Below are 14805 nucleotides of genomic sequence, written 5' to 3'. Positions count from 1 at the left end.
TAGCGCGGTGGATGCACGGAGCCTAGATTGAGCGTGTGCCCATCATCGGTAGCGTCGGGAGGTAGGCTGGCCTCTGTCTTTTTTTCCGACCGGCACACGGGCCATCGTCGTCGCCGTGGTCCTTTGGTGCCTGTGCATGCGTGTGTGCGCGTCTATTGTTGTGTGCTTGAAAGAGTGCGCGCACCGCCCCTGCTCACTCCCCGTGCACACACACGCACACGAACGCAGACACGCTGGCGCAGCTTACCCACCCACACATACACATACACACACACACACATATATATATATATAGCCGGAGCAAGCGCACTGACAGCAACACAGAACATGTAGACGTGTGCAGCCTTGTTTCTTCCTTCTTCTTGTTTGCTTTTTGGGGCATCGTTGGTCATGTCGTCGCCAACGAACGCGATGCTGCATCTCATGCAGTGTTGGATGTTCTCTATCGCTCTCGCGTTGGCCTCTCTGCATGAATCGATTGCATGGATGAGTGTGTGTGTGTGTGTGCGCGCGCGCGCCAATCCTCAACTTGCGCTCTCACTCTTTGGGTTTCGCTCCACGCACCTGTGGCGACCATTCTGCACGCCGCCCGCTGATCCATCTCCACACTCCGATCCCTCTTTCACGCCCTCCCTCTCTCGCGCGCGCGCGTGTGTGTGTGTACGAGAAATACACATGCACAAAAATCGGCAAACGGTAGAGTCACGCACCGGCACCGACACCTGCCAGGCTCGTCAATCATCATCACCATCGCAGAGCTGACAGGCGTCGTCCCCCTCCCCCGCCCCTCCGCCCGCCCGCTCGCTTACATCACCGCATCGGCATCAACCGCCACCGCATGAAGCGGTAAAAGGCGAAGGGAGGGGGGCGAGGAGAGCGAAACCCAACGAGAGAGTGCAGAGGCATAGAAAGGGGGAGAGGGAATGCGAGAGACAAGAAACGTGCGACACACCTGCACAAGCAGCAGGGACGCATCGGAACACACACACACACGCATAGAGAGAAGGGGGAGGCAGCAAGGCCAAGGAGAGCACCGTTTAACGTATTGACTTCCGTTTTCAAATTTTTTTGAGGGGTTTTGTTGATGTTGTCCCTGCTGACGCGGCACGGTTACACTACAATACAAGGTAAGATAACAGCATAGAAGCAGCAGAGCTGGCTCGCATAGCAACGACAATGGTGGGTGGGTGGGGTTAGGCAGCAGGGCATGAATGCGATGGACTATCCTATCTGCACGCCGCAGCCGCAGACAGGAAGGGATGGGGGTGGGGAGAAAAGACGACAAGGATCACCCGCACCACGCAAGTGCAGCAGTCGTTGGGAGTGCAGGCGGGGTGCGGGTGTGAGTGGATAGATGTACCGGAAGCTCTTCCTAGGAGCACAACCACAGAGAGAGAGCAGCGCATGAACGCAGACGAGCACGCGCGCCGGGCTACAGAGAGGAGGGGCAGAAGGAAGGTTGATGGCGCAGACTTGGTCAGGGATGACGTGCAAGCGGGAAGGGGGAGAGGGAAGGGCCAAGAGGCATGAGTAGGGCTGCCTTTCACCGACCTCCTCCTGTGCTGGACGGCGCAGGGCGCAAGACGGCGTACATCGCACAAGCACCTCTCGCCTTTCGCCGGATCGTCGCCTCTATGTTTCTCTCCCACTGTGGCGGCGCTCGGTCCTTCGCTTAATGGAAACGAGTACCACAATAGCAGTGCTCCTTCGTGCACTGGGGGCGCTGCTTGCGTGGCGGGTGATGATGAGCGTGCTGGCAATCATGCCCGCGCCCTCCCTGGTGGCCCACACACCCCGCGCTGTCGCCGCCGGGACCGGTGGTGCCAGCATCCTTGCTGTCGGCGTCTTCGTCGCTGCTGTCGGTGCTGCTTGAGCTGCTGTCGCTGCTACTCTCTCCAAAGAGCTTCTTCTTGTGGAAAACGCAGCAGCACTTGCTCACGTGTTGGTTAACAGGCTCGCGCACGTCCGGGCTCCACGTGACACGCATGTCGTGCTGCCGCTGCGCCCGCTCTGCCTCCTCCGCGGTCGGGGCGGGGCGGAGGTGCAGCACAGCCGTGCGCGTCGGCACAAGGCTGTCAGCCTGATGCACATGGTTCTGGTGCTGACGCACAGATAGAGCGTCCATAGTCGCTTCTCAGCGCCTGTATGTATGTGTAGAGACAGAGAGGAGGACAAGCAACGCACTCACAAGGGAAGAAGACAACGAACAGGCCGAAAGAGAAGCCCAGGACGAGAGCTGAGAGGGTGGAGAATGTGAGAAAAAGGAGTGCGAAGTCTGTGCGAGCTTTTGTGTTCTACTCAATGGTACTAACGCATGGCAGTGTTGGTGTTGGATCGGAGGAGGGTGCGCGAAGAGAAATAAGGAAGCGACTTCTTGCTTTATTGCCTTTCCGCTCTGCGCATGTGTATGTGTGGGGGTTTGGGGGTGCTGCGGGAAAGCGGCTGCGTACCTCTTCGCAGCGGCACGTCGAGAGTGTCGTTGTTCGATGTTGTTCAGTGAAGGAGGAGGATGTAGAGCGGGAGTGAGACAGGAGGGGTTGTTGAGGCAATCAAGCACACGGAACGTAAAAGAGAAGGTGGCGTTCATAGTTGAGTTGGTGTGGTCTTGTACCTCACTCTTCTCTCCCTCTCTACACCGCAGAGAGATGAAGGAGCCCTTCTCCTCGGTTATCGGGAGGGGGGGGGCTCGCGAATTTCTTGCTTGGCGCTGGGGCTTCAAGCGTCCCCTATCATGTGAGAAAGCGCCGTTGCTGGCACACACACACACATACACGCACACATCCTTACACGGTAAGGCTGTAACTTCATCCCCCTCACTGCAGCGCGCGTGTGTTTGCATGCCGCCACTCCGTCTTGATTGCTTTCGCCCTTTTTCTTGTGTTTTTCTTCCGCCGCTCACACCGCGTGAGAACGTCTGCCTAACATGGAAGGCGGAGGGGGCAAGCAAGCGGAGGCACCGACACTCATGCGCACGGGCGGACGCACACGTCGATGTCGCTTGAGAACTAATACACATTTTGGTACGCCCCCTCTCCCTCACCCTCTCTACATATATAGGATACAATGCATATATATATATATAGTCTTCCTTTTCGACGAGTTTGCCTAGTGTATTATCACCGCGCCTCCGTCTCCGCCCCTCTTCAGTCCCTCACATGTGCGTGAGGGAGCGCGCTTGGGGGCGGGGCGAGGGGGTTGGGGAAGAAAGGCAAACCATGCATACATACATGCGTATGTGCACCTGTACATACATAAAAAAGGGGGAGGAGGGAGTGCGGGTACAAGAAGGCACGAAAAAAAAAGGAGAGAATGGTGGAAGCGTGGGGTAGACGTGTGTCTGTGTGTGCGTGGGTGTACGTCGCCACGTGGTTGGAACGTCCGAGCCGTCTATTTGGTGGTGCCGGCCTGGCCAAAGAGCGAGTAGTAGGTGAAGGGTTGCACGGCTGCCGCCCTGCTGCCTCGAGTTCCCCCTCCCCCTCCAGCTCCTCCTCCGCGTCCGCCGCCATAGCCGGCAGACGTAGCGGGTGGCGCCGTCGTCCTAGCGGCAGCAGCGTGAAGCGTGTTCGTGACGACGGTGTAGTCGCCTGCGGCGCCCCTCCTGCCGGCTACGCCCGTGGTCACTGGTCTCTGCTGATACGGAGTGCTACCACAGCTGCCGGTATGTGCCAGTTTCGTCCGGTGCAAGGCGGACGAGGTCAGCAGGCGCTGGCTTACCTGCGGCGTTGGGTAGAAGGCGGGGCTGCTCAAGGTGGCGTTGGGCGGGATGCTTGCCATGGAAAAAGACGACTTACTCGAGAGGGAACGCGAAATGAGCGACGCCGTGTCAGCCATGGCAGAGGCGGCCGGGTTATCACGATCTGCTGTCATCGCACGCGCGTCGTGCACACCGAGCGAGCTCAGTCGATGCCCGCTAATGGTGTTGGCGCGCGTGGACTTGAGCGGCGGCAAAGGCGAGGGTAAGGGCGAGCACGAGTCTCTCGACGACAGAGCCATACCGACGTCGCACAACGGCGGTCGATCCGCGGTGGATGACAGCCGGGACGACAGGGAACGCTGTCCCGCTCTCCTGCCGGTGCCACCCGCCACTGCCGCGTGCCCGCTCGCATCAAAAACCGCCCGCTCTGAGGGGCATAAAGATGAGCCGGCAGCAGCACCAGCGCCAGTCGCGTCGCCGGGCACCTCAGTAAGGAAGGCCTTCTTGCTCTCTCTGTACCCCTCTGCAGGTGCGGCGTGGGGGTCGCCGCCGCCGCCGGGCGTGGAGGAGGTGTGGCAAAGAGCTTGTAGCGGCGCGTTAGTGGGGGAGGGCAGCAGCCCCTCTTCGCCAGAGAGCACAGGTACTGCCATGGCTGCCAGGGCCGAGCTGCGCTGCTGACCGTAGATCCATGTTGGCCCGTAGCGGATAGGGATGACAGCAGGGCTCACCGACGACGACGCGAGCTGCAGCCATGTCAGCAGCGGCTCCGTAAAGGCTTGCTGCGCCTGTTGGCGGAGGACGCTCTGCACCCACGCTAGCCCGCCACCACGCCGGGAGGTCGTCGGCGGCCAGGGCGAATACGCGCCGCTAGCTCCGTCGCCTGGATGAAGGGGGGGCGGCGCCAGCGCTGCCCTCGTGTGAGCGGGCCGACAGCACAGCTGCACGTTCCGTAAGAGAGCGGCCGCGACAGCGCGGTGCGACAGTGCCGCTATGCGCGCCTCCAGACCGCGCTTCACCTGGCGGTCCACTGCGGCGGACACGGCGGCGGCGCTGCTGAGCGGCAGCTGTGTGGGAGGGCTGTCGCATACATTGGCACGGTCATGCCCACTATTCCAGCGCGCGGTCGTGGATGACGCTGTGGCGGCCACTGTGGAAACCTGCAGTCGCCGCCACGCTCGGCCCAGCTCCTCGACCTCCCACTGCGACTCCGCTTGCACCTCCGCCACCTGCAGAGCGTGGCACACCTCGTAGTATTCCCCGTCCGCAGGCGCCGCAGGTGTTGGGGACGGTGGCTGGGCCCCAGCGGCGTGTGCCGCGGTGCCGTGCGCAATCTCAGTTTTGTCAGCGTTCACGGGAGCCGCCGCAGAGGCGGCGGTCAGCGGCGAGTTCGCCGCGACAGCGCCGTTCGACAAGTATGGAGCCCTTTCCATTGCCCGGTGCAGCAGCAGGCGCAGCACCCCTGGGAAGGCTGCCGCCCCTGACGCATCAGACGGCTTCCCCTTCTCCGGCTGATCGGCGCCATCGTGCCAGGCCCGCGCCAGAGATGATAAGCGGTAGTCGTACACGCTTTCCTGCCGCTTACGCTGCAGGTAACCAGCGCTGCCGCTCAGCGAGACTGGAGAGGCGGGAGAAGTAACGGCATGTGATGCTGTCGACACAGCCTGCGTCACGGCGGCGGTGAGAGCGTCTGGCAAGAGTTGCGGATCGCCGTCCGGTTCCTCGGTGGCGTACTCCTCGGCCTTCTCGATGAGATCCCGCCGCAGTCGGCGCATCGCCACCGCCACCGCCACGTCGTAGGAGTGGGGGTTGAACGCCTCCAGCGACGCGAGGTTGCGGGCCTTGAAGGGGAGGAAGAAGAGATCCTCGAGGCTCAGCTGCCGGGCACGCAGTTCCGCCGGTGACGAGACACCGAGCAGCAAGCACAAGAGCGGACGCATGGCCAGCAGCTCTGCCTCCATCGAGCCACACAAGAAGAGCTGCGTTGACGTGCTGCACTTCTCCGAACCCTGTGCCTTTGCCGCGGCCGCCGCGCGGCTGCTGTGCCGCCGTGCATCGGGCGTGCTCCATGTGCGCGGATTCAAAGCACTTTTCGCCGATGTCGAGAGCATGGGCGGCGACCCTGTCTCCTGGGCCCTGCCAGCCAGCGTGCCCGCGTCTCCCTCGCCTTCGCCCTGTGTCCTCTCCAGCTGCAGCTGGGCCAGGTGATGCTCTAGCAGCATCGCGCGGATGCGGCGCTTCATGCAGGCGACCCTCTCCTCCTCTGTGTGTCGACTGTTGCGCAGACTTCCCTCGAAGGCGAGTCGCTGCCGCTCCAGCAGTATGCGGTCATGAAGGCAGCGGAACTGAGCCTTGACAGACGCGGCGAGGCGGTCCAGCGTCGCCGCCAACGATGTACTCGGGCACAGGCTCTCCAGCCGTGCGCACGCGTACGGCGTCCACAGCGTCACGCCGCCGTCAGCGTGGCCGACGCAGAGGTAGCCGTTCCGCCGGCACTGCAGTACTGTGATGGAGCGCTGCTGAAGTGCCTGCCGCTCAGCCTCAGTCAGCACCTGACTTGGGTGGCTTAGAATGTCGGCGAGGTAGTCGGGCAAAGCCCCCTCGACGTAGGCGTTCCACTCCGGAATCGCTGGCGCACCGCCAGCTGCGTTTCCCGCAGCAGCTGCTGCAGTGGCAGCCATCCGCCCTCGCCGATCCTGTCGCTCTCGTCGGGCTCGCTCGAGCATCGCCGGCGGCGTCAAGAAGCACAGTGGGGAGCGGCTGGTGGTGCACATGGCCTGCCTGGTAAAGAGGAGCTCGACCCAGGAGTCTGTGATGGGGTGCGGCGGAGTTGCGGCGGGTGTGGTGAGCTCAGACACGGGCCCGTAGCCGTAGTGGGCAGCCGCCACTGTTGCGGGGGCCTCCTTGCCAAAGAGAAGCTCTTCCTGCACCTCCTGCACGAGAGTCTCCGCTAAATGCTGTGCCGTGGACGCCGGCGAGGCCGCGGTTGCGGCGCCTCCTCTGACACCACCAGCAGCAGCCCCCTGGTCGGCACCGGCGTGGCTGGCGCCGCTAGCGAAGACGTCATGACCGCAGGCTGGCGTCGGCACTGGCGGCACTGCCGTGAATCCGCTGCTGCTGCAGCTTCTACTGCTTGACGTACGACTCACTCCGTCTTGAGTATCAACGGGTGCAGTGGAGAAAGATTCTTGCTGCCGCTGCCGCTGCTGTCGCGCTTCGGGCACTGCCTCTGCATCGCTCGTGTGGCGTGGCAAGTAGCGACGCTGCTCGGCGAGCACCGCGGCCACCCATTCACGCAGCAGCTGCACTCCCTCTGCGCCCAGCTCCAGCTCACCCGAGTCGGCGGGGCTCGCGTTAGCAGTCCCGGTGCTCTCGCCCATGCCGCCCCGAGCTGCGTCGCCTCTGCACTTGCGTGTCACGTACTCCTTCACCTTCCGCCCCGCGGGCGTGCACCACCACGGCTGCGTCTCGTCTGGTGTCGCGGTGGTACCTGGGCAGGCCTCCGCCGCGGTGGCACAGGCCGAGGCAACTGTCTTCATGCGCGTTACAGCATCGTGCAACACCGCCGCGGCGATGAGCGCCTCACTGGATGTGCAGATCGAGATGGCCTGCGACGGCGCCGCCGCGTACCTGCCGTTACCACCCCCTCCGCGCCGCTTGCCGGTGACGCCGCGCCACGAGACGTGGAAGAGATCTCGGCGGCACTTGTAAACGCCAATGAGGCCGCCGATCTCCTTCGGTGATTGGCTGGCTGCTGTGGCGGCCGTCGAGGGATTGCCGGTCAAGCTGACGTGCCGCTTCCGCGGGCTGCTAGGGCGGGTTTCGGTCGCCTGCGTTGCCACCGACGGGGGAACGTCGAAGACGACGCGCAGGTAGTTGTGCAGAAAGTCGCTGCTTGGGTTGTTGCACATCGATGCTCCAGGACGCGCTGCCGCGAGGGCGCGTTGCAGCTCTGCTGCGTACGTCGAGACAGCCACGCCGTCTACGCCGCGAAGGAACACCGGCGTCAGCTGAAACGCCATAAAAAAGCGCCGCACGAGGTACGACACGATGTAGCCCTGAGACGTGCCAACATACACGGTGGCGTAGAGAGCATCGAAGGTGAGAGCCGTGATGTAGCCCAGCGAGCGCTGCGAAGCGCACGTGTCGGCGACGGAAAAGGTCCACACCAGCGTCGAGCTCGTCGCGGTGGGGTTCGACCCTCGCTCTGCGCCTCTCTTCACCCTGCCCGTTGGCGGCAGCCGCGGTGACGACGCTGCGGCGGTGTAGCTGCTGGTACTGCGCAGGCCCGTCAGCGACAGTTTCGCCGTCGTGCTGCCGCTCGCCTCGGTCTCGGCCTGCTCGCGGAGGCCTGCGGCGCACGCCATCACATCCTTCTCGAGTTGCTCAGCAAACTCACCAAGCAGCGCCAGCAAGCTCGAGCCCTTCATCAGGTGGAAGGAGAGCTGATGTTGGCGATCCGCCAGCACGAGACAAGGGTAAGCGCCGAGGAACATCGCCGCCGTCACTTCGTCTGTCGTCATAAAGCTGTGCACGACAACGCCGGCCTCAGCGCGTCCGCGTCCGCTTTCAGGCTTCTGCTCAGCGCAGCCACCACCGGCCCCGCCCTTCACGTCGTCAGCGTCGCCCAGCATCATCCGCATCCGCACAGCGCCGTCCGTCTCGCTGCGCGACTGTACGTCCAAGACGGTAACCAGGCCACTCGCATGCACGAGACAGATGAGGCCGAGTGGCGAGCTTGCAGTGGCGAGCAGCACCACGTCGGGCTCGATCTGGCGCGTGGACAAGGAGACCATCACGGCTCGCGCTATGTTCGCCGGTGATGCAGCAGGCATCACCTCGGCCGCGTCCGCATTGTTGAGCCGCACCGTTGGGCCGCCGCCGGCTCCTTCGCTACACGCGGCCCGCGAAGGAGACCTGGAGTTGCGGCTAGTGGCTACAAGGCTACTGCGATCCTCAATCGCCTCAGCGTCGCCGATGCCGACGCCGCGGAGGGGGCCAGTCGTGAGCAGCTCCTTCGGCGGAAGCGCCGAGAGACTTGCGTTTAGCGATGTCGATCTCCTCCCTGGCACGTCCGTGCCTGCCGCCGTCGCGGGGCGGGCGGCGCCTGCGTGGTGGCTGTTCCACGCCAGCGCATGCCGCACCTGCGTCAGCGCTCGGTTCATCAACGTTCGGGAGACGATCACGCGCGTCGCCGTGCTGGAGTGGCTGAGCAGCGTAAAGGACCGCAGCAGACCGTCCGCGTAGGCGACGAGCAACTCTTGCGAGGCGTCGAGGTAGAGCATGTGCAGCGGCTCCCGGTGCACGTTGCGGCCCAGTCGATCGTCGCCGTCTGCTGACATGGCTGAGGTCGGCGCTGCCTCGGTGAGGCCACAGGTGACACCAATCGTGGTTGCGAGAAGCCGCTCAAGAACCAGCGCAACGGCTTTTGCATACGCGATTGGGGTGAGTCGCGCCTTCGGCGACTGCGAGGGCATTGCGGCCGTGGTTGGTGGGCCGCTGGCACCACTGCCACCGCCACCGCCACATGCTGTGCTCATGCCGGCGGACAGGTGACTCGCTGCCGTGGCAGCATCCCCCATGGTCACCGGGTGCAGCGGCGGCAGTGCGTACGCGGCGGTGACGGAAGTGAAGAGGTGTTGGTACTGCATCGCCGCCTCAATCAAGTCCTCAGTGGACGGAGGGGTAGTGATGAAGGTGTGTAGCAACCGCCCTGAATCACTGCGGTGCAGCCGGACGTCGCCGTGAAGCAGCGCGTAGCCCACCCACTCACCACCAGGGCCAAGACACGCGCACCGAATGTCGCTCAGCAGCAGGTTCTGATCGCGCATCACGTTCGTTACAAGCTCATCGGTGTCATCCTCAGCACCGCCGCCAGAGCCGCCGCTGTTGCCGGGGGCTTCCGCACTGCCGTGAGGCTGCTTCCCCGCCGTCAGTAGGGGAAACGAAGCCGTGGCGGCGGCCACTGCGGCTTCCCTGTGCGGGCCCGCCGCAGCCCCAGCAGCGCGCCGCGGCGCACAGTGGTGGTGCGAGTGGCTGTGGCTGCTCCACGGACGCGCCGATACGGCTCGCATGACGTCGTCGACCGAGGGCGGCAACAAGCGCTGGGGCTCGCCCGTCGTCGTCGAGGAGGATGCGGCTGCCAGAACAAGGGCGTCGTGTGCGTTGTGCATGCGTGTGCGATAGTTCGACCGAGAGCGCGCGCCACGGGATCTGCAACCACGGCCGCCCTTCCTGCCCAACCGCTGCTGCTCTGCAGACTTGGCGATCGACGATGATCTGCCTCGCACTCTGCCGGTGAGCCGGTTGTTGAAGAGATGACGGTACTCGGCGCTGTTCGCGCGGATGCCGAGCTCCATGGTTCCAGTTAGCAGCGACCACACGCGGCAGTCTGCGCTGCTGAGACTGATAAGCCGGTGATTCACCCCTCCCACCCGCGAAACCGTCGCCGTGTCCACCAACAGCACCCGCAGCGGTTGCGTGTGCGCCCGCGAACTCGACTGACCGCTCACGAAGAAGCAGTGAGCGGCGTTGTGGCTACCCATGACAAAGAGCTGCCGACCGGCGTAGTTGAACGCGGCGCTGCGGCACGGCTGCAGGCGATACTCCGCCGCGTCGACAGCCACCTCAATGCTGTTCTTCGTCGTCCGCAGGAGCGCAGATGAGGAAGTGGGAACGCCACATGGCGACATGCTTGAGCCATGGCCGCTGCCGCGCTGCGCAGCGCCACTGCCTTGAGAGGACGGCCACCCGGTCAGCCGCCCCGCGTCGCCGACGCCGCTGCCGCTGTTGGAGATGTTGAGCGGCGCCCATGCGTAGAAAGAGGTGAGAGGCTGCGTCTGCCGCAGCGACCACACCTTCACGTAACCGCTGCTATCCACTGTGATCAGCTGGTCGAGCTCCTTCACCAATATCATGGCGACGATGCTGCCGAGATGCGGTGCTGCTGCGTCGTACAGCTCCAGCCGTGGCGGCGTCGCCGAAGACGCGGCGGGCACCGGTGAAAAACCGCCGTCGGCCACCACCTCGACGCCCTCCGGTACTGCCCGTGGCGTTGACAAGGGTGCGGGAGACACCTGCATGGATGCGGCATCGCTGCGGCCACCGTCCACCAGTGCCGGTGCCGTCGGCAGCACGGAGGTATGATAAAGGTACACCTTGTTTGTCGCCGTCTGCACAGCGAGCATGGAAAGAAAGGGAATGGGCAGGGCGTAGCGTACACCAGTGTCGGATACACGCATGCGGTGCAGAACCTCGATGCACACGAGCGGGCGGCTTGTGTCAGTGGTGGCGGGCCCGACACCTGCAGCGACGCCGCTCGGCGTCCGCTGCATCCCGGCAGCCGTGATCCACGAGGACGGGTAAGCCAGTCGCATGGTGAAGACATCCCCGTCGAGCCCGCTGGAGACCACCAAGCCGCTGGTAGCCGCGGCCACGACGGATGACACGAGCGTGCCGGGCGTGTGCACCTGCCGCGTGTGAACGACGAAGGCGCCAATGTCGCCGTAGTACGTGCGGCGGGCGAGGTCGCGGTAGCCTGACCACGCGCTCTCGGAGCTGCCGATGCGCTCCGATGTGGACTGCATGACGCTGGATGCAGCACCCATCGTGCTCGCTGCTCCGCCATTGCCGCCTACGTCGTACGTGCCGTCGCCGGCTGCGCTGCTGCTCACATCTTCAACGGTGCTGCCACTGTGAATGTCCGCGGGCGTCGCGAGGCGCGGGACGCGGTTCAGGAGGGCGTAGAGGTCCACAAGGAGTATGGTGCCGTCACGGGTGCCCAGCAGCAGGTACTCCTCCCGCTGCACAGCGATGCGGTCATGATGCGTCCGTCGGTGTGGCGACAGCGGCGCGACGGCAGAGGAGAGAGCACGGTCACCCTGGGCGGGGCTCCCGCTGCGGCGGCCCTGGAGCTCCCTCCCGTCGCCATGCGCCCCGGCTGACCGCGAGGCGGCGCTATCGGACGTGGTACCGGTGCTACTGACGCTAGAGCGTCGTGCTCGACGGCCGCCGGCAGCCCACTCCATGCTTGACACAGTCTCCGTGCAACGCAGCACGCCTGCCTCCGGCAACGCTTGGACAGCCCTGCTGGCGCCGTACAGCCGTAGCAGCATGTCATTGCCGCGTGTTACGAACACGGGCCACGGCACACATGGCGAGACGTTCTCGACAACCAAGATGCCTTCGAGGGAGACCAACTTCGCCGGTTGATGCGCCCGCATGCTTGTGAACACGCCCTCGTGGTCGTCAACAGTCCCCCTGCCAGCTGCCGTGACGGCCCTCGCCCTTGAGGGGCTCAGCTGCTGCAGCATGTTCAGTGCCGTCGACTCCTGCAGTCGTCGGCCGTCCTCGTAGCGAACGTACACCCGCAGAGGTCGCTGATTGTTGCGCCATGGCCGCTGTCTCAGTGCTGCGTCGTAGCCGTCAGTATCAGTGGCCGAGTACGCTCTTCGCCTGCCAATCTCCCTGTCGCCGCCGCCGCCCCGATGGCCACGGAGGCCGCGGATGAGTCGGCCAAAGGCGTCGTGCGGCTCATCTTCGAGCTCCTTGCACAACACATCCATGGGCCTGACAAGAAAGCGTTGGTGAATGCTGCCCAGCTGAGTGCCATCGCACACGGCGTAGTCGTTCGCACCCTCCAGCATGACGAGCGACGCGCTGTGCCGCACCTCGAAGACGTTGCCCGTGTACCCAAGCCGTGCGAGCGTTGAGGGGAGCGGCTCCACGACGTACCGGTCGAAGACCGAGGCGCTGGTGCGCGTAAGATGGGCAGCACGCTCGCGCACCTTGCGCTGATGATCCTGCACGTCTGCCTCCTCAATAAGCGCGTTGGTGAAGGCCTCCCAAGTGATGCAACCCTTCTGCTCCATGTCAACCATCGTGAAGAACTGCATCGCGATGTCCTCGCACTGTGAGAGAAGGCGGTGGACCTCGGCCAGAAGTGACGGGTGCTGGGCGAGCTGCTGGAGTCGCTGCCGGTAGGTTAGCCGTGCTGCGCGGGCGTATGGATAACTCAGCAGCGGTTCCTCGTGAGAGAGATGTTTGTCGATGGCGTCCTGACCTGCGTGCGCGACACTCTTGAATCCCTCATCAAGAAGCGCCTCTTCCTCCTCGGGCATCAGCTGGCCCCACGGAATGGGGTTCCACCGCCCTGCGACGTCCTGCCGCTGCGGCGGGCACAGCAGCTCCCACAGGTGAAACATGTCGTTCGGCGGCAGCGGCACCTCTGTCGAGCGCGTGCGATCCGGAAAGCAGCGGTGCGCATCCGCCAGCTTCGCGGCATAGCTGGCATACACACGCCGCGCCTCACGTCGTAGGGCCGGCGCCGCACGTAGCGCATACTCCGGCGTGCATTGAGCTGCGTCCGGGAAGTAGAAGGGGTCGATGAGGGCGCGGCTGAACAGGCCTGTCGGAAAGTACGCGGCGTAGTGGGCAACGAATAAGTAGCGACTTACAACATAAACAAAGACGGGAAGGGTGAGCTGCATCTGGGTAAGGTCGCCAGCGCGGATGAGCGGCGGCGGCGCCGACAGCTCCATCGGGGAAGCGAAAGAAGCGTTAGCCACTGTCGTCGAAAACTGCGGCGCCAGCTCGTCTAGCTCCATCGCCTCTACAGCGGTGCGCGACGTTGCCTGGCGCACCATAATGTCGAGCTGCTCCGCCGACACGGCCAGGCCGAGGTCGTCGTAGAGGTCCACGTCCCACGCTGCCTTATAGAACGCCGGCACCGCCGTTGTCTTTGCGGGCGACAACGCGTGCAGTGGCGAGGCGGAGTGTGCAGAGCTTGACGACCATAGCCGACGTGTTGGCGGCGGGACGACGCTGTGACCGCTCGCAACCCCTTCCACTTCAACCGGCGGCGCATTCGCAGTGCCGGGGTGGGTCGTGGTGGGCACAGCACTTGGCCGCTCCATGGAGATGGTTCGCCAATACTTGGGCTGCAACGCTGCGCACATAGACACCGGCGTCATCGCGCTCCGCGAGGCAGACGCGCCGTGCTGGTGGGTAGCACCGTCGGCGCTGCCGTCAGCAAAGCCCTGTATCTGTGGATGCTGCGCCGCCCACGCCTCATAGCGACGTCGCTGGGCCTTCTGCAGATGTGGCTGAACGTGCATGACGCGGTACCGCGTAAGCCACTCTCGTCGAGCGCGCTGCAAGTACACCACCGGCACGCCGACGGGGACTGTTTCACTGCCGTAGAGAAACCCGTGTGCGGTGCGCAACGCTGCGCGGACGGCCGCGTCGTGCGCCTGTAAGGAGCTAACGATGAGAGCGGAGTCGTCGGCCAAGTCATCATCGTGCATCGCAGAACCAGTCGCCTTCTCGCCTTCGTCGCCAGCAGCGTTGTGGTCTGCATGGACATCCTCAGTCACGGCGGCAGCCGGTTGTGCTTCCGCTGCAAAGTTCTCCGTGTGCTGCGGCGCGTGCCCATGCGTCAGCTCCGACCGCATCGAGGCCGCCACAAGTCGCTTGAACTCACCGAGCTGATTCTTCACTGGGTTGACGAGGGTGTGCGCGCAGAAAGACTGCTGCAACACCTCGATGTCTGAGAGGGCGATAAGGAGAATGGACGGCAGCGGGGCATCGCTGGTGGGCAGAGTCACCGACTGCAGTGCCGGATCGTGCGCCGCCGCAGACGAGGCGACCGTGCCGGCCGTGCTCTCTGTGCTTTTCGGGAGTAGATGGAAGAACGGCGTGTTCAGAACCTCATCGAGCAGCGCGGCATTGGTGGACCAATCGCGGAAGAGCGAGGCACTACCAACCACGCCGTTAGTGGTGCAGTCGTGGCCGCCCGCCTTGACCGCCTTCTTTGCTGGGCGCACGAGCGGCGGCGGCGGGATGGCGGAGGTCGCAGAGCGAGATCGAGAAGACGGCAACGACCTCCCCAATGGTGTCACTGCAAGAGCAGCACCTGCTGTCGAGGGACGTGCGGGAGCATCTTGCTGACTCCTTTGTCCTCCTGATACGGAGGCAGTCGTGACTTCATGCAAGGACACCTGCAGCGACGCGGCAAAGGGTGGCTGCAGCGTCGCCTCTGCAGATGCATCAAGTTCAGCTTGGGTTTCGTGCGGGGCGTTGGCGAGGTCCGAGGCTGCGCTGGAATTGTGCATCAT

The 14805-nt window shown here is 64.1% G+C and overlaps 2 protein-coding genes across 2 annotated transcripts; both read right to left on the bottom strand.

The window, feature by feature from the left end:
- Positions 1-1672: 1672 nt before the first annotated feature.
- LINJ_07_0840 (conserved hypothetical protein) lies at positions 1673-2125 on the bottom strand (the record flags this gene model as incomplete). The annotated part of the gene is made up of 1 exon (XM_001463254.1): positions 1673-2125. One exon carries the CDS (start codon positions 2123-2125, stop codon positions 1673-1675), a length of 453 nt encoding a protein of 150 aa, XP_001463291.1.
- Positions 2126-3387: 1262 nt separating this feature from the next.
- Positions 3388-14805, bottom strand: LINJ_07_0830 (conserved hypothetical protein; the record flags this gene model as incomplete). The annotated part of the gene is made up of 1 exon (XM_001463253.1): positions 3388-14805. One exon carries the CDS (start codon positions 14803-14805, stop codon positions 3388-3390), a length of 11418 nt encoding a protein of 3805 aa, XP_001463290.1.

Source organism: Leishmania infantum, chromosome 7 (assembly GCF_000002875.2).
Source record: "Leishmania infantum JPCM5 genome chromosome 7".
Taxonomy (NCBI): domain Eukaryota; phylum Euglenozoa; class Kinetoplastea; order Trypanosomatida; family Trypanosomatidae; genus Leishmania; species Leishmania infantum.
Note: the sequence above shows the minus strand (reverse complement) of the source record. Positions and strands in the feature narration are given on the sequence as shown.